We start from the raw sequence: 23,828 nt of genomic DNA, 5'->3' as shown, positions 1-23,828 counted from the left end.
TAACACCCATTGTTTCATGTTCTCTGTGTATATAAATCTCCCCACTGTATTTTCTACTGAGTGCATCCGATGAAGTGAGCTGTAGCTCACGAAAGCTTACGCTCAAATAAATTGGTTAGTCTCTAAGGTGCCACAAGTACTCCTTTTTGCGAATACAGACTAACACGGCTGCTACTCTGAATACAGAAAAAAGACACAACAACTATTCAGCATTTCCTAAACACATGAAAGTTAAGTTACAAACACTTGGTAACTAACACCCTGCATTCCAGTCCTAATCCTGGATTTTCGTTTAAATTACGTTACAGAACACCAAACAGCAAAAAAAAAAAAAAAGTAGAATGTCATTTTAAATTGTTCAGACTTTTACACATGAAAGCACAGGCAGCAGGTGAACTGTTGGCTGGGGGATGCTAGCCCCCAACCCCGCTCCTTGCACCTGAGGCCCCACCCCTTCCACACATACCCCGCTGGAGCCAAGCCATTGGCCTTGTTCCACAGCTAAAATCCCCCAACCCCAAATGCAGCCCCAGCCCCGGAGCACAGGAAGGTGCGTGGCCCCCAGTTTCCCCAGCTCAGGGGGGCAGGTGGCTGCTGGCTGCAGCCTGCCCAGCTCCGGAGTGCAGGAAGGTGGGTGGCACACAGCCCCAGCCACAGCGGAGAATTGGGGGACTGGATCCAGAGGACTGGAGCCGCACACAGGGAGTGGGTGGGGTCACACCTGGCTGTCTGGTGAGGCAAAGCCTCCCCCAGCCTATGCGACCCACTGCCCATGCATGAAAGTCATACAGTTTTGCTAATCATTGTCCTGGACCTGGCTGGGTACTTTGGGAAGTGCTTAGTTCTGATTGTCCTCATATTTTATTGACTGCTCTGTAAAAGTTTTATTTTCCCTCAGTCTTTTTTTTTAAAATGGGTAAGTAAAAATCTAACTCCATTGTGCCACTTTGGCACAGGAAAAAAGTGAGAAAGCGCATGCATACATCTTCCTAGCTGATTCCCTGTCATTTATAAGGTTTTACATCACTTTGTCAATGTAGGGGCTTTAAAACTTTTACAGATTTTATGTTTCTGGGGAAATTGACTAAGAATGAGAATAGTTAACTACAACAGGATCATTAACAATGTTACTATGCAGATAGGCTGCTACATTTCTGCCTCAGAGAATGAGATAAATTAACCATCAACAGCAACATTAACAAAATGTGGTGTGGTTTTTTTACAAAATCTATTTTCTTTAATTTAAAAACAAACATTTTTCATTCACACGATACTAATATTTAATTGTTTCTTCAATTTTCAAGAAGTTATGGACATTTTTTTTATAATTATATTAGATTGTGACTTTTTCATTGATACCTTACCTAACATACTTCGTATAAGATTTGTTGCAAATGTCTAACAGTGGCAATATTCATTATATAAATAGTCATGTTTCAATCTTAGTGTCACAGCATCCAAAAGTACCACACACCTTACTAGGCAGGCAGACTGCTACATTTCTGCCTCAGGGACAGAGCCTTCCTCCTGCATAACAAAAAGACCTACCCTCCTCCATGCCCCTCAAGCCACAGTATCAAGCAAGAGGGACAGCGTCTCTCTTGCTTGTTGGCCAGCTCAGCTCCCTGATGGTGATCAACATCTCCCCCACAGGCATGCATGCCCAGCCCTCCCCCTCGCAGTAATCTGCATCTCTGAGGCTGCTTCAGGCACACTGGAACAGACATGCTGCCTGGGCTGCTGGGGAAATCTCCGGCAGATTTCTTTTGCTTTTTTCTGTGAGGGGGACACAGAAATATGTGGGCCATATGAATTCTGCGCCCTTGGTCAGGAGTAGTCTAGTCCAAGGCAGCAGAGTGAAAGGCCTCGGGCTGACAGTAGGGTTGCCAACTTTCTAATCACACAAAACAAAACAACCATGCCTTGACCCTTCTCTGAGGCCCCACCTCCCACTCACTCCATCCCCCCTCCCTCAATGGATCACTCTCCCCCACTCTCACTCACTTTTCCTGGACTGGGATAGGTGGTTGGGGTGCAGGATGGGGTGAGGGCTCCAGCTGGTGGTGCAGGCTCTGGGGTGGGGCCCGGGGTGAGGGGTTTGGGGTGCAGGAGGGGGCTCAGGGCTGGGGGAGAGAGAGGGGTGTGGAATCCAGGAGGGAGTTTGGGTGCGGGAGGGGACTCAGGGGTTGGGAGTGTGGGAGGTGAAGGCTCCGGCTGGGGGTGCAGACTCTGGGTTTGGGTCGGGGATGAGGGATTTGGGGTGCAGGAGGTGGCTCTGGGCTGGGGCTGAGGAATTGTGAGTGTGGGAGGGGGCTCAGGCCTGGGGCAGGGGGTTGGGGTGTGGGCTCCAGCTGGGGGTGTGGGCTCTGGGCTGGTGATTAGGTGTTTGAGGTGCAGGAGGGGGCTCAGGGCAGGGGGTGTAGGCTCTGGGAGGGAGTTTGGGTGCAGGAAGGGGATCAGGACTGGGACAGGGGGTTGGGGTGCGGGTTCTGGTACAGGGGGTGGGGTGTGAGAGGGCGTTCAGGGTGTGGGCTCCAGCCAGGTGGCACTTATCTCTGGCAGCTCCCGGAAGCATCTGGCATGTCTGGCTCCTAGGCAGAGGGGTCAGGGGGCTCTGCATGCTGCCCACACCCGCAGGTGCCACCCCCGCAGCTCCTATTGGCCATGGTTCCCCCATGACTGCCCCTGCGCCTAGGAGCCGGACATGCCGTCTGCTTCTGGGAGCCACACACAGCCAGGGAGCCTGCCTTAGCCCCGCTGCACCACCAACTGGACTTTTAGCAGCCCGGTCAGCAGTGCTGACCAGAGCTACCAGGGTCCTTTTTCAACTGGGTATTCCAGTTGAAAACCGGACACCTGGCAACCCTAGCTGAGCGACATGTTGCCATCTCCTGTATTGGATACTACAAGTATATGGCTCATGCCTGGGGCTCCACCCTGGCACCTGAGTGACACCTAGACACTTGTGAGCACCCTTAATCCCAAGTCCCCAGTGAGGATGGTGGGTCTGAGCCTCATGGTGAGCACTGCCAGGTACAGCAGAAATAGTCAGGTCTGTCATGTGAAAAGTGCAGCTTGGTACTTTTACAGCTATGGCCAGAAATTACACTGTTTCTGGCTGGCCAAAGGCTATTTGAAGCTTTCGCCATTGTTTCCAGAGCCTCCCTTCTACTTAAGATGCATCTGCACTATTAAAAAAAGATGTGTTCTTTCCACCTGTTCAATAACAAACAGTAACTAGCAGGATGTAAAATCCTAGTGAAGACAAGGCAGTATGTAATTTTCACACATTAGCAGGTTGAGATAAAAGGAGCATAAGGTTTACTTGGACCTGCAACATGAAAACTACAAACTGCCTTGGTTTTCGCTAGAATTTTACCTGGTGTTAGTTACCACATGCTAGCTAACGTGGTATGAACATACCTTTTATCCTAATGAAAACAGGTTGGGAATTAGTGTATTAAGGAATAGAAACAGATACACACTCCCTATATATCTTCAGTGCTGCTGTATTTTTCTGTTTAATGCACATGCTGCAGAATTGTTAAGTCAATAGGTTTCCTGTGACTTGGGGTGGCTCCACACACCTTGACCTTTAAAAATGGAAAAAGTGTAGCAACTGCATTCCAAATAGGGAGCAAAGAACTGAAGAGCATATCAGTTCTATTTGATATCTCACACTCTTATTCTAAAACCTAGACATGTTTGTGTTTTGAATGTTTTTATAAAAACTCCCAATAAACTTATTTTATTAGAATTATTTACAGCTTGTTTTAAATGATAAAAGATAACCATAGAATTTCTAAATGGGGAGATACTAAACGGTAAACAGCATGGGAAATGGAGAACTTAACAAAAACATCTATAAAAGCCGCAATCTTATTAAGATATTATTCAATCTTTTTGTTCTCTGTTAATGATATTCAGATGTCCCTTCTAGCCTTCTTGGCTGAATTAAAGAAATCCTTTGGCACAGACTCAAAAAATTAATGCTTCCTGTTCATCTTGATATCTGTCATGCCATTCAGGCTCTTTATTTTAAAATTACTAGAGCAGGGGTTCTCAAACTTCACTGCACCGTGACCCCCTTCTGACAACAAGAATTACTTCATAACCCCAGGAGCGGGGACCAAAGCCTGAGCCCACCCGAGCTCTGCTGCTCTGGGTGGGAGGGCCAAAGCCCGAGCCTGACTGCTCTGAGCAGAGGGGCCACAGCTGAAGCTCAAGAGCTTCATCCCCAGGCAGGGGGCCTGCAACCTGAGCTCTGCCACCCAGGGCTGAAGCCCTTATGTTGCAGCAAGTCTAAGCCAGCCCTGGTGACCTCATTCAAAGGGGATTGCGACCCACTCTGGGGTCCCAACCCACAGTTTTAAGAACTGCTGTCCTAGAGCATTCCAGACCATTCTGAACATTTGTACTAGCTCTGTATAAATATGGCAAACACATTACTATCAATGTGAAACAATTTGTTCTTTTTTCTTCTGATCAATAAATTTGGAAAAAATAGTACTGTGTGTGACCATGTAATTAAAGACTGTATCATAATGCAGATGCACAGGGCTGGGGGCAAATTAATGTTACACAAGCAGCCTTAATTCTGGCATTTTCTAACTTTGGAGTGCTTGATTCTCCAACCATAATGTTCTTTTAGCAAAGTTTGGTGTGTGTGTAATTTTCTAGATTTTTAAAAAGGAAACTGATCTTCCTTCCCTCCCCATCCCCCCTGAAATTGCATCATGTGGTATCATATTGACACCCATATGGGTCATCAGCAGTTGGGTTGAAACCTTTAGATCCACCACATAGACTTATGCCACTTGGGGTCTGTCTACTCTAGAAATGCAATGGAGGCTGCTGTAGCTCTTCAGCGTAGACACTTGCTACAGTAACAGGAGGCGTTCTTCTGTCAGTGTAGTTAATCCATCTCCTCCAGAGGCAGTAGGTAGGCCAGAGGCTCCGAGTTTCTAATCTGCCAGGGGGTGCTCCTCCCCAGCTCCACCCCCACTCCACTCCTTCCCAAGACCCCACCCCCACCCTGCTTCTTCCCACCCCCATGCTGCCCCTGCTCCCCCTGTTCCCTGCCTCATCCCGCCCCTGTTCTACCCCTTCCTAACCCAGTTCCACCGCCTCCCCCGAACAGACTGCACCTTCGCTGCCCCTCTCCCCCCAGCATCTCCAGATGCCATGAAACAGCTGATCCACAGCAGGCAGGAGGTGCTGGGGGAAAGGGGAGGTTCTGGTAGGGGGGCTGCTGGTGGGTGCTCAGCAACCACCATTTTTTTCCCATGGGTGCTCCAGCCCTGGGGTTAGGTTGGTCTACACTGGGGGTTAGGTTGTGTTAGCTATGTCAGCCATGTGGATTTTTCACACCCCTGAGTGATGTAGCTGGGTCAACTTAACTTCTGAGTATAGACCAGGCCTTGAGCTAACTGAGTAGCTGATGCCAGTCTGTTTTCCCCTATGTGAACCAGCATTAGAAGGGGATGGGACACTTTTGCCAGTAGGTTTCACAGATATTTGCTGACAGCAGAGGAATGGTTAGACTCAGGAATCTTGGGATCCCTTTTAGGTTCTGGAGGGGAATGTGCTGTAGTGGGCACAGACCTTTCTGTGCATTTCTCCCCAAGCTTGACCTCTCCCTTTTGCCCCATCCTCTCCAATTTGTTCCTGTTCTAATCCTCACTCTGTTCCACCCTGGTTCCTCATCTCAGTTCCATTCTCCTCACCTAGCCAGTTCCATTCTTCACTCCTGAAGCTTCTCATTCTAGACTGTTTCCTTGCCCAGAAAGTCCTAGTATCATCCTTCCAGCCTCTGGGTTCCAGTTACACTCTCCTCCACTAGTCTCTTTTCCCAGCCAGTTCAACTCTCTACCCAGCTCCCAGAGCGAGTCTCTTTGCCTAGCCATTCCCATTTCCAGCTACTTGTTCCCAATCTCTGTGTCCAACCAGTCCCAGCCTTCTTGCCCAGCCAAAGCCAGTCTCTTTGCACCCCAACTCTCAGTTTCCTTCTCCCTCTCCCCTGGTTGGGAGCAGCCTACAGCTGCAATTGCAGTGAAAGCCATGCACAGATCCAGGATGCAATATGCCCAGTGTGGTCAGAATATTTAGGGAAGTTAGCTGCTACAATCTAAGTCTCTACTGAGAAAGTAGCAATTGTTATTTTTTCAAGGTAACTGTGCCAAATTTGGGCAGATTTTCACAGGGACAGCAAAAGGTGCATCCCTGACACAAAGGCCATCTCCCTGCCAAATTTCAAGCCCCTGCTTCAAACATGGGGATGCTAGAACTTTTCAAAGATAAGGTGGCCAGAATTTTTAACAGGGGCAAAACAAACATATTTCCCCCTAGATTAGTTCTCAGAAAAAGATGAGCCATTTTGGCTAAAACACCTCTCCCCCCCGCCGCTCCCCCCCCCCCAAAAAAAAGTCAGCATGAGGCAGACATCCAGCATGGAAAATTTCAGCCCAAATATTTAAATTTTGCAAAGTTCTAAGCAACTGAAAACAGGGTCTTTTAATGGGAAGTTTGGGGCAACCTTGGCAATAGGTAGATCTATTAGCCCAGTACATAATTTCTCAGTGGTGTTCTCTGTAACAACCCCCTTATCTTCCCTCAATTAATTCTACACAGTGCTTCTGTTCTGGAAGAAAATAATTTCCAGTTGACCCATCATACTGACTGTAATTCTATTTTCTGGTTATAGAGTAGGCACAATTTCATTAGGTAAAGTAAGTTACATGATCAAGGAACACAACAGCATAAGGAAACTATTGTAATAATAATGCACAACATTTCCATAAGAATAGCAGAACAAGGGGAAAAGGTATTCTTCTTCAAACTTCTCATTTTGGTTTCCTGATTGCCACTGCATTTGTATTGCATCAACATCCTAAACATCACCAATCTTTTTAAGATACAGCCCTATGTTTTTAAGTCCTGGCTGCAACATGCCCAGAGAAGATCAAATACAGATAATATGAAAGCAGATAACAGCAAAGGAAAAGTAATTTTAGACATAAACAAAAACAAAGTCTGAGAAGCAGTTTGCAGACCATTCCATTTTATATCATATAGCCAACTGACTTAGACATTCCATCCCAACCTGGTAGATGATATTCTGTCCTCAATTATACATACATTCATCACTTCCCATCTGAACTATAACAATGCAGTATACCTGGGCATGTAGCTTTCAGTGCATAGGAAATTCCAGTTACCACAAAATGCCGCAGTGCATCTCCTCAGCAACACAGGCTATTACAAGCACATCTCTCTACTCTCTACACTGGCATCCCAAAGAATACTGAATTAAGTTCAAGATCTTGGTCTTTATCTTTAAGCTGCTCAGTGGCCTGGACTACAAGATTGTCTGAAGTTCCAAGTTAAGAACTGTGGTAGACAACATTGCTCCTCAAGGCACAATGGAATTTTTTATCATAAGGGTAAAGGGTTTTGCCAGTACAGGAGACAAAGCTTTCTAGGGGGCTCATCCAAGACTGTGGAATAAATTCCCACAAGAACTAAGGACCATCACAGCCTATCCCCTTATGCTCTAAGTGAAACGCTCATTTTGTTTACCTTGTTTTCTCTCAGCCATGGGGGTGGGAGAAGGGAACTGAGAGTTGGGGGCAACCCTCAATCTATCAGTTCCACACATAATTCTCTCCCACAGGAGACACTATGAGAAAGAACAAGCCACAAGTGACAGATGTTAATCACATGGCTTGATGCAGTACTGGAAAATACTCATATGCTACAGTGATGATGGTGGTATAAGAACCTATATAGAGTAGATCAGAATTATATATGCAGCACGGTACACAGATGTGGGGAAAGGGGAATTTGGGCTCTCTTAATCTTCTCAGTGAAGTTTATTTAAATATATTGTCCTTACATATGTATTTAAAAGTGCTGTATCCTTTATTTCACATTCCTTTCATACTTCGTATATCCTGGGGCTTTGCATCCCTGAAGTGTTCCACTGACAGAGACATCATGCAGCATCCTTTTCTTGTTTTCTTGTTTGTTTACTCTTCAGTTTGTTCTGTTTAACCTTATACCACTTGTCTTTGTTCTGTACCCTATTGCTCTGTATTGCACCAGTCCCTTCAGACTGTAAGTTATTTAGGGCAAGGACTTGTTTGCATATACTTCAACTATTGTTCAGAGTTGGGATCAGCAGAGACAATATCTGAATAATACACATACATGAAAAACATGTAATATTTATAATTATAATGGAGGGAAGTAGTGATAACCATTTTTTTTTAGTGTGTGTATAACACTCACTTTTTTGTGTAATTGTGATTCATGGGCTGTCTTCCATGGAAAGTTTTACCAGTTATACCAGTACAATCAGTGCTTAATTGATAATGAAAGAGGTGCTGGAGCTCAAGCTGGCTGGCCAGAAAGTAGTGGCTGCTGGCCAGGCACCAAGCTCTGAAGTCAGCGAAGTCACCAGCAGAAACACAGAAAAAAAGATGGCATCAGAGTAAGATATTGCCACCCTTACTTCTGCGCTGCTGCTGGTGGCTGCGCTGCCTTCAGAGCTGGATAGCCAGAGAATGGTGGCTGCTGGCTGGGAGCTACAGACTGCCAAGCCTAGAGGTGCAAAGGCTAAGCCCTGGCACAAATTAAGCACTGGTATAGTTAAATAAACTTCGTTATGCACAGATAACTCCCTGTTTGGACAATCTTATTCTGGAATGAAAATGGCTTTTTTTGGTTTAACTTTAACCCCTTCCAAAGTGACATAAACTAAACCAAAACAAGGAACTCTTATAATAAGCTCACCCACATGGGGAGAGTTATACCAGCACAACTATATCCCATTTAGATGGACACCTTAGTTTATGCTGGTATAAACAAGCCCATCCTGTATACAGCATACTTTTATGGTGCAGAGGTGAGTTTATGTTCACATCTTTTGTATACTGAAGCAAATTATCATTATTATTACTTATTATTTGTATCACGGTGGTGCTTAGGAGCCCCAGTCATGGACCAGCAACCCATTCTGTTAGGTTTAGAGTAGCAGCCGTGTTAGTCTGGATTCGCAAAAAGAAAAGGAGGACTTGTGGCACCTTAGAGACTAGCCAATTTATTTGAGCATAAGCATCGGATGAAGTGAGCTGTAGCTCACGAAAGCTTATGCTCAAATAAATTGGTTAGTCTCTAAAGTGCCACAAGTCCTCCTTTCCATTCTGTTAGGTGCTGCACAAATACACATCAAGAAGACAGCCCCTGCCCCCCAAGAGCTTACAATCCAAGTATAAGACAAGAGGTGGGTACAGACAGATGGGGCAGCACAAGGAAACAATATCTGCCCGCATGCCTGGCAGTGGGTAAACTCGGTTGTGTCCCAGGAAACGGGCGCAGTCACAATCCACATAATCCACGGACACGCGCTATACCGCGTGGGGTGCAAACCAGCCACCTAGGGTGACCAGATAGCAAGTGTGAAAAATCAGGACAGGGGGTCGGGGGTAACAGGCGCCTATATAAGAAAAAAAGCCCCAAATACCAGGACTGTCTCTATAAAATCGGGACATCTGGTCACCCTCCAGCACTCCCTTTCCCCTGTCTCACCAACCAACCCCGCTTCCGCTCCGCATTGCTTCCGCTCCTTACCTGCCCTCCCCCCACACAGCCGCGTCGCGACAGTTGGGAGGGGGAGGGGGTTCCGGCTGCCGTAAAGCGAGGCGCACGGCCCAGCGTCGCAGGCTGCGGGTGGGCGGCTGCCGCTTGTGCCCTTGCAGGTCCGGGGCGTGCGCGGCCGCGAGCGGCCATGGCAGCCGCGTCGCGGGGCGGTGGCCCCAAGGCGATGGAGCTACTCCGGGCCCTGCCCAGGGTCAGCCTGGTCAACCTGAGGCCCAACCCCGGCGCCAAGAAATCGGTGAGTGCCGGGCGTAGGAGGCCCGGGGCGGGCTCGGCCCCGGCCTTGGCTCTCCGAGAACGAGGCACGGCCCGCCGGGCCCGCTCCCCCGCCCCGCCCGCTCCCCCGCCCCGCCCCAGGTACCTGGGCGGCCTCAGCTGCTCAGCGCTGAGCCCCGCGTGTTGCAGGATCCGCGCCAGCCTGGGCCGGCCCCTGAGCCCCGGGACCGACCGTCTCTTGCGTGCGCAGGCTGGCCCCGAAGAGCTTTCGGTGGTGCGGGGCCTTGGCGTTCAACAGCCACGAAGCTGGCTTAAAAAATCATGACGTGCTTTGGCCTTCAGGGTTCGTGCTTTTTTTGGGTCCTCTGCCCAGCGATGAGACTGTGTATTCGCCCCAGTGAAAGGTGAAATTCTCCTGTATTGTCTTGACTACAGGACGTGGAATGCTAACAGATAAATGTTAAAGGTGCTAAAGACTTCTGCTGGTACAGCTGCACGCGCCTGACCAATATAGGTATGCCAGCAGACGTCTGTCATGTAGATGTAGCCGTCAGTTTCAGTTTGAGGAAAATTTGCATGCTTGAAACTGCATCATCAGTGCAAAACCTTAATGTAGATGTTTTCCTCGAGTGCGGTATGCCCACATCAGAGGGTTTGGATTGATTGAACTACCTTAATGCATTGGTGCAAACTTTTGAAACCTTTCCTAATGAGGATGAACACAAAAGCCTCAATCCTGAAATCGGATCTGTGTGGGTGAGCCCCGGTTGACTTTTATGGGGTTGTGCTCAGGGATTCATTAGCAGGATTTGAGTCAAATCCTTTACAATAAAATTTGAAAGAGAGCTGCACTATTAACTTGACTGTTTCCTCTTGTCTCCCCACCTCTTCTATTGTGCCCCTTAATTGTGTGTGTGTAGGGGGGGGTGACTTACAAGAAGCTAACATAAGAAGTGTAAATTGTTGGTAATTCATGTATTTGAAAATGTCAGATTCACAGTTCTCAGATGGTTAGAGATCAAGGCATCTGAAACCAATCTAAAGCCCCAACCCTGCAGACTGTTCTGTGTAAGAGTCCAACTATGCAGAGTAGCTGATTTTTATAATACCTAATGTTATGCTATCTAAACTTATTGAGTAAAATTAATGTGAAAAATACCAATTGCATTATTTAATGGTAGCTTATTTAAATTCTACTATCCTTTCTACTATCCTGACTACTATCCACATTATTTAATACATTAAAATAGCCTGAATTAACTAACAGACACCAAATAAAAATAAAATGGGTTTTACTTGGTTCCCTGTGTAACAGATGCAAACTGAGAACGCAATGAAAGGTAGTAAGAAAATGTGAAATGAATGACCAATACCTTTGCATTAAGGTAGTTCTATCAATCCAAACCTTCTGATGTGGGCATACCACACTAGAGGAAAACATCTACATTAAGGTTCTGCACTGGTGATGCTGTTTCAAGCGTGCAAATTTTCCTCAAACTGAAACTGACGGCTACATTTACATGACAGATGTTTACCTATGGTAAATGAGCTTCTATTTTATAAATAGTATTTCTGGTGTAAATAACTCAATATTAATAAACAGTGAACAGCAAGTCAGTGACACAAGGGAAAATAAGGTTTAAATGATTCACCTGGGCTCCGTGCTGCACCCTCAGGGTCCTGGCTCCCCACTCTCCTCCAGGAGAACAGTAGCCAACCAGACTCTGGGTGCAGATCTCCCTCCTGGAGGCAAGAAGTCCTGGGTTGCTGTCCCCTCCCCTTCCAGTGGGGAGCTGTGCAAAGCTGAGAGCCCCAGCTCTCAGACCCCCCATGCTGTACCTCTTCAGTTGGTGGAAATGGTCTTGGTGAGGACACGCACCACTGACAGAAGGAGGTTAGTACGGACATCAGCCATTGCAGTAATTACTGCGGTGGCTTCAAGTTGACCTAACATAGGTCAATTTGAGATTATAGTGTAGACATGCCCTCAGATGGGGGTGGGGAATCTCAGTAGTTTATCGTTCAAGAGAAAGTATCTAACTCTCAGACCTACAATAATACCTAATCTCTCTTATATAGCACTTTTCATTTGTTGATTTCAAAATGCTTCGCAATCTTTTGAATAGGAGTACTTGTGGCACCTTAGAGACTAACAAATTTATTAGAGCATAAGCTTTCGTGGGCTACAGCCCACTTCGTTGGATGCATAGAATGAAACATATAGTAAGAAGATTATATATACACATACAGAGAAGGTGGAAGTTGCCATACAAACTGCAAGAGGCTAATTAAGATGAGCTATTATCAGCATAGAGTCAATAGATGTAATTTCCCTATGTTAAGTATCCTCACACCTTCTTGTCGACTGTCTAAATGGGTTATCTTCATTATCACTACAAAAGTTTTTTTTTCTCCTGCTGATAATAGCTCATCTTAATTAATTAGCCTCTTACAATTTGTATGGCAATTTCCACCTTCTCTGTATGTAAATAAAAATCTTCTTACTATCATTCAATGCATCCGATGAAGTGGGCTGTAGCCCACGAAAGCTTATGCTCTAATACATTTGTTTAGGCTCTAAGGTGCCACAAGTACTCCTGTTCTTTTTGCAGATACAGACTAACATGGCTGCTACTCTGAAACCAATCTTTTGAATGTATTTATTCAATACCTCACAATACCTCCAAGAGGTAGGGAAGTACTGTTATCCTCATTTTACAGAGAGGGAAACTGAGACACAGAAAGGCTAAGTGATTTTCCTACCATCACACAGGAAGTCTGTGGTGGAGCAAGGAATTGAAGTTGGGTCTCCCAGTCCTGGACTAGTGCTGTAACTATTGAACCATCCTTGCTTGCTAACAAAATGTTAGAGGTGAGAGGAAAATATAGTACCATATGGCGATGCTACAGAAGTTACAGCGCTGCTAGTGCAGATTCTCTAAGCTGACAGATAAGAGGTCTCCTATCAACTTAATTACTTCAGCTCTCCCACCTACATAGCGCTGTCCACACTGGCACTTAGGCTGGTGTAACGTACGTCGCTCAGGGTGTGTGTGGCTTATTTACACCCCTGAGCGACATAACTTAAACCAAAATAAGCTGTCGTGTGTACATACTCTTACTCTAGCTTTGCACATATCCATGTAGACTTTCAAACCATTTGAATGGGTAACTATCTAAAATCACATTTTGTTTAATATTCCCTCCTGTAATTAAGTTTAGCATTTCCACTTCTTTCTTACCAGTCTTGCCCAGTTCATTGGAGAACAGTCTTCTATTTCCTCAGAATGTACATTGCCAGAGCTTATGTATCCATAGTGTAATTAACTGAATTTATGAATTATTGCTTTCAAGGAAAAAAGACGTGGCCGTGGAAGACATGGAGGTAAGAAAAGTGGTCGAGGTCATAAAGGACAAAGACAAAGAGGAAATCGCCCCCGATTGGGCTTTGAGGGTGGCCAGACTCCATTTTACTTGATTATTCCAAAATATGGGTATAATGAAGGACACAGGTAAGTTTGCTTTCTAGATTTATTTTAAGTGGAATGTCATTCACTTTTATCTTTCTTCTGAAGTGTCAGTCGAAATCTAATTTTGTGAATGCAGCCTGAACATATGAGACAGTCTCTCCTTTCAGTTAGTCATCTGTTTTTCCCCCAAGTACCCTCCTCTTCCCCTTGTCACTTTCTGTAATTTTGAATCCATTAGTCTTTCTCATTTCTCTGCCATCTTCTGAACCACCCTTCCCTTCATTATCTGCCCTCCGTATTGATGACTCCCTGGTTACAGCCTTCTGCCCTCTTTTCCATACTTGACTGCTCTGTCTGTTTCTCTTTCATCTGTATCTTCCCTATCACTCCTCGTGCTCAGCTCTTGCTCTCTCTCCACCTTTATCTCCACTTGTGCACTCACTCGCCTTAATCTGAAGCCTATTGAAAGACTCCCAGGGACCCTAGTGGGCTTTGGATCAACCCCATGGCGTTCAACATCTCTACAAGATCACCTGCTCTTCATTCAGCTCTTGGCCAACCAATCCTACTTATTCACTTCCACACCTCTAATCAGGGTAACTTTTTCCCATTTTTGATGATAAACTCAAAAGAGTATAAAGAAAAGGAGTACTTGTGGCACCTTTAGAGACTAACAGATTTATTTGAGTATAAGCTTTCGTGAGCTACAGCTCACTTCATCGGATGCATTCAGTGGAAAATACAGTGGGGAGATAGAGAACATGAAACAATGGGTTTCATACATACTGTAAAGAGAGTGATCAGGTAAGGTGAGCTATTACCAACAGGAGAGTGGGGTGGGGGGGAACCTTTTGTAGTGATAATCAAGGTGGGCCATTTCCAGCAGTTGACAAGAACGTCTGAGGAACAGTGGGGGGGGGGGCGGGAGAAGGGGGAATAAACATGGGGAAATACATTTACTTTGTGTAATGACCCATCCACTCCCAGTCTTTATTCAAGCCTAAATTAATTGTATCCAGCTTGCAAATTAATTCCAATTCAGCAGTCTCTCTGAGTCTTTTTTTGAAGTGTTTTTTTTGTTGTTGTTGAAGAATTGCCACTTTTAGGTCTGTAATTGAGTGACCAAAGAGATTGAAAAGGAGTACTAGTGGCACCTTAGAGACTAACCAATTTATTTGAGCATAATGCATCCGATGAAGTGAGCTGTAGCTCACGAAAGCTTATGCTCAAATAAATTGGTTAGTCTCTAAGGTGCCACTAGTGCTCCTTTTCTTTTTGCGAATACAGACTAACACAGCTGCTACTCTGTCAAAGAGAAACCTGTCAAAGAGATTGAAGTGTTCCCTGACTGGTTTTTGAATGTTATAATTCTTGATGTCTGATTTGTGTCCATTGATTCTTTTATGTAGAGACTGTCCAGTTTGGCCAATGTGCATGATGGCATATATCACATTGGTAGATGTGCAGGTGAATGAGCCTCTGGTAGTGTAGCTGATGTGATTAGGCCCTATGATGGTGTCCCCTGAACAGATATGTGGACACAGTTGGCAACAGGTTTTGTTTAAGGATAGGTTCTGTTGTGTGGTTGCTGGTGAGTATTTGCTTCAGGTTGGGGGGCTGTCTGTAAGCAAGGACTGGCCTTTCTCCCAAGAGTGTGGCATCAAAATCTAGCTACAGTACTGCAGGTGAGGCCTCACAAGAGCCAGGTAGAACGGAACAGTTACCTCACATGTCTTGCATAGTACGGTCCTATTAATACACCACAGAGTGATATTAAGCTTTTTTGCAACTGCATCACATTGTTGGCTCATATTCAACTTGTGATTCATAATAGCCCCCAGAGCCTTTTCAGCAGTACTTCCACCTAGCTAGTTATTCCCCATTTTGCAGTTAATGCATTTGTTTTTTAGTTCTGAAGTATAGAACTTTGGACTTGTCTTTATTGAATTTCATTTTGTTGCTTTCAGACCAATTCTCCAACTTAATAGGGTCCTTTTGAATTCTAGTCCTCTCCTCCAAAGGGCTTGCAACCCCTCTCAGGTTTGTGTCATCTGAAGATTTTTATAAACATACTCTCCACTCCATTATCCAAGTCATTAATTAAAATATCGAACAGTACTGGACCCAGGACAGACCCTGTGGGACCCACTAGATACACACCCCACCCCCTACATTCCCCCAGTTTGACAGTGAAGTGTTGATAACTACTCTTTGAGTACAGTCTTTCAACCAGTTGTGCACCCACCTTATTGTAACTTAATCCACATGTCCTTATAAGAATGTCATATGAGACTGTCAAAAGCTTTACTGAAATCTAGATAAATCACATCTATAGCTTCCTCCATATCTAGTAGGCCAGTAACTCTCTCAAAGAAGGAAATTTGGTTGGTTTGGCATGGTTTGTTCTTAAAAGATCCATGACTGCTATTATTTATAACCCTGTTATCCTATAGGTACCTACAAATTGTTTAATAATTTATTCCAGTATCTTCCCAGGTATCAAAGTTAGGCTGACTGATCTATAACTACCCAGCTCCTAGTTATTTATTCCTCTCCCTTTTTTTAAAAGATATGTACTATGTTTGCCCTTTTTCAACCCTCGGGGACCTCATGAGTTCTCAAAGATAATTGGTAATGGTTCTGAGGTTACTTCAGTTAGTTCCTTAAGTACCCTAGAATGGATTTCATCAGGCCCTGCTGACTTGAATACATCTAATTTACCTAAATATTCTTTAACCTGTTCTTTATCTACTTTAGCGTGTCCTCCTTTCCCCTTGTTGTTAATATTAATTGTGTTGAGTATCTGATCACCATTGACCTTTTCAGAGAAGACTGAAGCAAAATAGGCATTAAACTCCTCAGTCGTCTTGATGTCCTCTGTTGTTAGCTCTCCTTGTCTGTTAAGTAGTGGACCTACATGTTCCTGTCTGTTTGTCTTTCTCCTCATGAATTTATAAAACTTTGTATTGCCTTTTGTGTCCTTAGCTAGGTTTAACTCATTTTGTGTCTTGGACTATGTCTACACTAGCACTTTTGTCAGTAAAACTTCTGTTGGTCAGTAGTGTGAAAAAAAACACGCACCCCTGACCAGCATAAGTTTCATTGACAAAAGCACTAGTGTGGACAGTGCTATGTCAGCGAGAGACGCTACCAGTGCTCGTTGGGGGTGGTTTAAGTAAGCTGACTGGAAAGTTCTCTCCTGTTGATATAGAGTGGCTTCATGGGAAACCTTACAGTGATACAGCTGTGCCACTATAATGTCTGTAGTGTAGACATAGCCTTAGCCTTTCTGATTTTGTCCATTCACACTTGCATTATTCTTTTTTCCCATCTTTAGCAATGTTCAAAACCATTGTCCCTGTCAACTTCTGCACCCTTCTCTCTGCCCATAGTTTTGCTAACTTCCTTAACAGCAAAATTCACTGGATCCAGCTGAAATGTCCTACTCCATACTTTTTTCATTTCATCTTACACCCTGTGCTTTGCCTATGCATCCTGCTTTTCCTACTCCTCCCATTGGCATTTGTGTGCCTTTTCCATGACTTGTCCTTGCTTTTGGAACACCCTTCCTCTTCCAGTGGGGCAATTGTCCTCAAACGCTACAGATACTTTCTCACAATCCACTTCTGTCAGTCATTGATCTACACTTCACTGCTATCTGTTTTTATTTTTTGCCTTATTCTGTTGCTCCAATTAAAAATAAATCAGAACTTACAGGTTTCATGCACAACATGAAACCCATGTTTCTCCTTGTCTGTCTTCATTTCTTGTGTAATTTGGTGTTTGCGCTGTTTGGGTCCATGACTTTCTTGTAATTCTGTAAAGGGTAATACAAATATTAGTGCCATACATTTGCAATAGTGGCAAACATATGCCACAGTTTTAGCCAATATGGGCCATGTGATATATTGCATGTGTTTAACTCCTTCACCCCGGAGCTGTCTCTAATCTGTGCTGTGTATAAAGTCTTACTAAATATGTAGTTTGATTTTTATGGTATTGATACTGACTTCGGTGAATATTCATGTGTATGTTTCTATTCTGTGGAATGACGTGTAGGTAGCAGACTTGTTTTCATTACTGAAGGTTTTCTGTGTATATGCCTATTAAGTGAATTTAATATGTGGTTAGTGTTGACATTTGATTAGCATTATGAAAACTTGTTTTAAGCAAGTTGCTTTCTTGATGCTATTTGGAAATAAAGATTATCTTCCTCCCCCTAATTTACCTTACCATGAAAGTGGATGAGCAGCACTTTCCACAGGTGGTTAGATAGTGACTTCCTGAATCAGCAGTCCAAAACAGGGAATGCTGAAGAACAGTTAAAACTAGGAATTTCTCATTAATGTTAAATTTATCTTGTAAACTGCCTTTTTAATGAAAAATGATCCAGTCTTCTAAGTGACAGAAGATTCACAATAACTTGTGTTGTACAGTAAAATAATAGCAAAGTAAATTAGCAATGTGGTAAAAGAGCCTGTTCTTGTAACTCTACAGCTGTTCCAAGAAACATATCCTGTATTTAGAAATATAATTTTTGCCAAAATACAAGTAAATGGCCTCTTTGTAACTTGTGGTTAAAATACATTTACCTCATCTCTGAATATCCTCTCACAAAAAGGTACTTTGTAATCTTGTGTAAATGTTGATATTTGCCTAAATCCAAGCCCAAACTATTGGAAAATGTGTTTCCAGTTTATTCTTACATGATAATAAAGGCCAAACACCGTTAAGTGTTTACTGGTGATATACTTATTGTGCATATGTAATCAAACAAAATTTCCTTCCCATATTTACAGTATTCTTCCTGTTCTTAATCTCTGTCTCAGTCCCCATGTATAAAAAGGAGTGAAAATACTTCCAGGGCTTGAAAAATGTATGCTGGGTATCGGAAGTCACAGCCTACCAGCCATAGTGAAAAATATATATGCCACTATACTGCCTGTAGGTTACAGGAATAAAAGAGTTGTATATTTTAAATATTCTGCTCCATTTAATTGTAATACTCAGCTTTCTGTTTCATTTGGTTGTTAGAAATATAACTTAGCCAAAATCTTGAATATATTATTTAATGAATTTCACAGGTATTTAAATATATCCATTCAAGTATCTGACTAATTATACAACTCACTGAATAACAGAGACAAGTATTTGAACACAGGTGAAAATCAAGTTATTCAGCCAGCCTGCTCTACTTTCTTTCCCTTTTAGCCCCATTCCTTTTTTTAAGTTGATGGCTCTTGGCTGCAATCTTCCTGCTTCCCTTGAGTGTGTGGTGGAATAGACTTGGCAAGCTGGTCAGCTGATTAGTCGTATAATGTCAGTTGTCTGATTAACTGACTACCTATTATTTGACTTATCAAATATTCCAGCAAGAATGCCCTGATGTAATGGCTGGCCTACTTTTTTGATTACGTCATAGTGCTATTCTTTAGCTTTTTTTTCTATTGTGCTTCACATTTTTCTGAGTAAAAATAACTTGAGTTGAGTAGCTTGGGTTTTTTTGTCATTAGGCATAAGTATTTAGCTAAGGCTAAGCTTATTGGAGACCATAAAGTCTTACTCCTTTGTTACTGTTATAGTAAATTAGTGCTTTAAAATATTTGACCATTTTTTATATTATTTGACCAATCAAATGCCCAACCAAATGGGGAATGGATGTTTACTCAATATTTCCTTATGTTGTAAGGTGATAAGAGGGATAAATCATTAATATTTGTGAGGTGTTTGCTTACAATAAGCACAGTAGAAAAGCAATGAAATAAAATTGTCAGATGGACATAAACCCAGAAAGAGCTCACATTGGAGTAGAATACTAAAGATTCTTTGCATATGCTTGAATGTCATTGAGTCAGATTCTCATGTGTCAATAAGGCTGATGAGTCAGACTCATAGGAGAAGGTGGTTGTCTAAAATCTTCTTGACTTGCCAAGGATCATTCAAACTTTCTGATTTCTTCTTCAGAATAACACTTAGCCTCTTCCTCTAGAACCCAGACAGTCTGTGCAACTTAAGCTGACTAGCTGCTGGGGATGTTACTTTGATGTGAATTGAACCCAGTGATAGCCAGTTGTAGTGTTTGGTTTCCTATTTTATAAAAGGGGAATAAAATGTACTTATGGATGGGTCTATTCTTAAACCACATTACTTGGAACATTTAGGAAAGGATGGAAAACGGAAAAAAGTATTGTCGTTCATTTGTCTCTTAACCAACTAAACCTGGAAGCTTGTTTCACTCTGCAAACTATGCTGAATTTCAGCTTCATATTTTGAAATCCTAATCTTCTTTGCCTTTTCTCCAGCTACAGGCGCCAGTATCACCCCCTCAGTCTTCAAAAGCTGCAATACCTTATTGACTTGGGTAGAGTGGACCCCACTCAACCGATCGATTTAACCCAGCTCACCAATGCCAGAGGTGTGACAATACAGCCACTCAAAAGGGATTATGGTGTCCAACTAGTGGAGATGGTATGTCTGAAATACACTACCAGGAGAATAATTAATAATAATGTAGAGCCTCAGTTTTTTGTTTGGTTCCCCTCTCTCCTGGAAGCGTGACTACTTTTCTAAGCCAGTTTTATGTTTCCAAATGGAAGACTAATTAAATTCGTAATACTAAATCCACTAGAGGGCACTATGTATTCATGAAAAGCTGGACAGTGTGTTATGATTTGCAAGATGTTATTTTTTTCAATTGGAAGAGGAGTTAAAATTGTTAAATCATGTAATGGGATATTGTAGAATTGTGACCCAACTTAGTTTTTGTATTTCATATTTGATACTCTGTAGGGATGGATAAATATAGCTACCAAAATATTCAATTTATGTTTAATCTAAGCACGTGCTGTAACTTGCAGGGTGTGGATATCTTTTCAGCAAAAGTAAATATTGAAGTACAGATGGCATCTGAGTTAGCCATTGCTGCAATTGAAAAAAATGGTGGTGTTGTTACGACAGGCTTCTATGATCCACGGAGTTTGGGTAAGAATTCCCCCTCATCTCCCTGCTTCTTTTCTTTGGTGGAATGGTGGTGGTGGTTTAAAATCTAAATCCTAAATGTAGACCGCTTTGGAAAGAGTCAGTCATTCGTTCTTTTTGAAGGTCCAGTAGGAGCTGCATAAATCAATGCAGTCTAATAGAGCCCTGCTAGAAAATTATCCTCCCTCAAAAGCAGTACTTGCTCAGTTTTCCATTATTTACTATTTGCCTATCAGCCCTACCCAGTCATTGATGCTATATAAATTATTCAGTGCAGGGAAAAAACTACATATAAGGAGTTTGCAGATTTGGGGTGTAAGGTTGCTTTGAGGGGGTTGGGAGGAACCTGTTAAACTAGCTGAATTCTGCAGGTTTGTTTTTGTTTTGTTCTTTGTTTGTTTTTGTTTTTACAATTGTATCTAACATTATGTCCATATTAGATGTGTGGAAAATATTGACAATGAAAGTTGAAGCGCTTGACCACTCTGTTTAAAAATAAATAAATAAATTAAAAATTCTAACAAAAGTGGGTTTATATTCCTGGCACTCCTCTTTTAGGAAAACAATACATTGGGGGAGGAGGGGAAGAAGAAGAGCCAATTCAAAGGAAATTATGAATTTGAAATGTATGTTTAGATTGTGGAAGTGATTTTTTTTGTTTGAAATAGCCATTTTATTATGAAAACAAAATTTGAGGAGCATGGAATCACCTCATACAAAATAACTATTGCTTTTTTACAAAGTTTCAGTGAAGAGTGTGGTTTCTGCTTGGCTTGAGTCTGTATCTTGCCCAACATTTACATGTACAATCTATCGTATTAATGGCGGTTGCATGCATGAACTGGAGGCTAGATGTGATCCTTATTGAGTGAATTGTATTATCTTGGCCTTGTCCATTTTTTCTAAACCAACCAAAAAAACCCAGAACATTTCAGTTAATAATAAATAAATTCTGGACTGTTCTCATCCTTGGGGATGTTCCCAATAAATTGTTTGGCATTTGTAAAGAGAAATTCTTATTAGGGCAATACATTTGAGAGCGTTCTCCATAAGCTGAAAATAAACAGCCCTGATATATGCAGTGTTGCAGTTGTGTTGGTCCCAGGATATTAGAAAGACAAGGTGGGGAGGTAATGTCTTTTATTGGACCAACTTCTGTTGATCATCCACCTTGTCTCTCTAGCCCTGATATAACAGTCCTAACCTACAAGCAAGACCTTTAAATACATGGTAGTATTACTGTACCATATCTTTCTTTCCAAAGCAGGCATGCTATACATATTTAAAACATTTTTTTCTTAAAACAGTGGTTCATGCAGATGGTTATAAATCGGGAATATAAATCAGTTTTTCCTTTTAAACAATATTTTTGACTGATTCATTTGGTTTATTGCATTTGTACAACTTCATTGATGTCTGGTATCCCAGAACAAGAAAATATGGAGAGAGTTGTCTCTAGTTTTCCTCCTTTCCCCTGCATGAATTTGTGGCAGTTAAATAATCTAGCAAGAGACTTCAGGCATATGTTGTACTTGTCTTTTGAGGAAAGGAGGCATCATCTAATGCTTTTGAACCTTGATTATGACGTACTATCCCTAATTCTTTCTCTCCTTTGCTTGCCTGTAGAGATTTTGTGCAAGCCAATACCATTTTTTCTGCGTGGCCAGCCTATTCCAAAGCGAATGCTTCCACCTGAAGATCTCGTCCGTTACTACACAGATGCCAGGAATCGTGGGTATCTAGCAGATCCATCAAAGATTCCAGAAGCCAGGCTTGAACTCGCCAAGAAATATGGTTATGTTTTGCCAGACATAAGTAAAGATGAACTTTTCCAAATGCTAAGCACACGCAAGGACCCTAGACAGATTTTCTTTGGTCTTGCTCCAGGTTGGGTGGTAAACATGAGTGAAAAGAAAATCCTAAAACCAACAGACGAGAGGTTGCTAAGATACTATAGCTCATGAATTCTGAGACAACTGCAGATGTACAGGAAACATCTGGATATGAAATAATGGATTAGAAGTGAGGTTTGTTTTTTAAAACACATTCTTATTGTACTAGTCAAAACATTAATATACATTTGTGATTGGGTAATGCTACAGGTACATCTCTTTTCTATATTGAGTCATAATACCATGTAGTGAAGAGAATACTCTTTCAAGAATAAAATACACATTCTAACACATTTTTCTCTTGCTGTCATTTGCCACTTGTTTCTTTGATAAAAAATATTCTGATGCTGATCTTATTCTAGAGAATGCTAGTCGAAGGAATAGGTTGTACCAATAATTTTAGCTTTCACTTATTCCTCTATCCCAATTTTTTACCTTGACTTTCAACTAACATTTTACGACTTCTTAAAAAAAAAAAGTAGCAAAACGTATCTTAGTGTTTTAATCAATGTGTTATATAAAACTGAATCCTTAACACCTTTGTGAGAAAGATCAGTATTATTCCCATTTTACAGCTAGTGTTTCTGAAGCACCAAGAGATTAAATAACTTTTCCACAGCCAAAGTGGTGACTTAATTTGACCAATGTGTGTCTAATCAGGATTTTCTGAATTAAACTAAAATGCTATCAATAGAAAATCCAGGCACAAGTAAAAATGTATACAAAAACCAGTATCGGCAGATGTAGCTATTATAGCCACTGGCTGTAGAGCAGATGTATGTGTATTAAAATCAGGAGTTTAAGGCTAGGAAGGCTGATATAGCGGATGGGACACTGAAGTAGGACTACATTTCTAGCTCAGCAACAAAAATAATGTACAACTCTGGGCAAACCAGTTAATCTGCCCTGTGCCTCAATTCACCATATCTAAAATGGGAATAATTCTTCCCTATTTCTCAGGGGTAGTGTTAGACTAAACATCAGTAATGATTGTGAGACACATGGATACCAGGGTGATGAGGGCCATAAGGACCTAAAATAGAAGAGCGAGAAATGATATCGGAAGTTGCAGAAATTCAAGTGTGGAACAGATAGCATGAGAGATTTGTTCTGAAGTTTCAGGATTTCACTAAGTGATTTTACATCCTCCCAGCGGGGAGTAGCTGAAAATTATAATTAAAACTGAAGCTAGCTAACTAGCTAGTTAAGAAATTTAATTTTCATCCGGTGGGAAACCCATATTTTATCACTCTCCCTTGTCCTGAATTGGCTCACTTCTCCTGAGCTAAGGGCAGGGAGTTTCTGCCTTTTGTCCCAAGTAGTACAATGAACCTTGGGACTTAAGTTCATCAATAAAGGCTTGATCCAACTTCCACTAAGTTGATGGAAAGATTCTCATCTATTGTAATGGAAGTTAGATAAGGCCTAAATAAGGAGAAGCTGTTGGATATCTCTGCAGAGAAGAAAAGGAAACATGCCTGAAAGAAAGTCTGGAAGACCAAGAGACGGCGTGCTGGAACAATTTGTATAGTGGGGGTGCTGAGAGCCATTGAACCAAACTAAACCCTGTATATGATGGAAACCACTTCAGGCTAGGGGATCTGGTAGCACCCCT

General features: G+C 42.5%; 2 protein-coding genes across 4 annotated transcripts in view; one reads left to right on the top strand and one right to left on the bottom strand.

The window, feature by feature from the left end:
• Positions 1 to 10,128, bottom strand: part of LYPLA1 (lysophospholipase 1) — a 43,444-nt gene extending 33,316 nt beyond the window's left edge. Inside the window, exon 1 of one of the 3 annotated variants that reach the window (XM_073331175.2) lies at positions 10,019 to 10,128. Coding sequence is in view for 2 of the 3 variants with exons in the window: in XM_073331172.2 (XP_073187273.1) it covers positions 9,631 to 9,789 (159 nt within the window). In the remaining variant the exon portion in view is untranslated. Of the gene's footprint in view, positions 1 to 9,630; positions 9,955 to 10,018 lie in introns of those variants that run through there. The other 2 variants (XM_073331172.2, XM_073331170.2) reach the window with 2 other exon arrangements.
• MRPL15 (mitochondrial ribosomal protein L15) lies at positions 9,656 to 22,506 on the top strand. The gene is made up of 5 exons (XM_073331157.1): positions 9,656 to 9,895; positions 13,228 to 13,385; positions 19,646 to 19,811; positions 20,201 to 20,324; positions 21,948 to 22,506. The coding sequence occupies exons 1-5, from the start codon at positions 9,788 to 9,790 to the stop codon at positions 22,283 to 22,285; spliced, it is 894 nt and encodes a 297-aa protein (XP_073187258.1). The 5' UTR covers positions 9,656 to 9,787; the 3' UTR covers positions 22,286 to 22,506.
• Positions 22,507 to 23,828: the final 1,322 nt, after the last annotated feature.

The sequence above is a fragment of the Lepidochelys kempii genome, chromosome 2 (genome assembly GCF_965140285.1).
Source record: "Lepidochelys kempii isolate rLepKem1 chromosome 2, rLepKem1.hap1, whole genome shotgun sequence".
In the NCBI taxonomy this organism is placed as follows: domain Eukaryota; kingdom Metazoa; phylum Chordata; order Testudines; family Cheloniidae; genus Lepidochelys; species Lepidochelys kempii.
This window is presented reverse-complemented; position numbering and strand designations above follow the sequence as displayed.

What these genes read in the sequence shown, in the direction of transcription:
- MRPL15 (XM_073331157.1), top strand. Translation starts at nt 9,788, where the DNA reads ATGGCAGCCGCGTCGCGGGGCGGTGGCCCCAAGGCGATGGAGCTACTC. An exon ending in GGGTATAATGAAGGACACAG is followed by an intron (nt 13,386 to 19,645) that starts GTAAGTTTGCTT and finishes CCTTTTCTCCAG; the next exon opens with CTACAGGCGCCAGTATCACC. An exon ending in GTGTCCAACTAGTGGAGATG is followed by an intron (nt 19,812 to 20,200) that starts GTATGTCTGAAA and finishes TGTAACTTGCAG; the next exon opens with GGTGTGGATATCTTTTCAGC.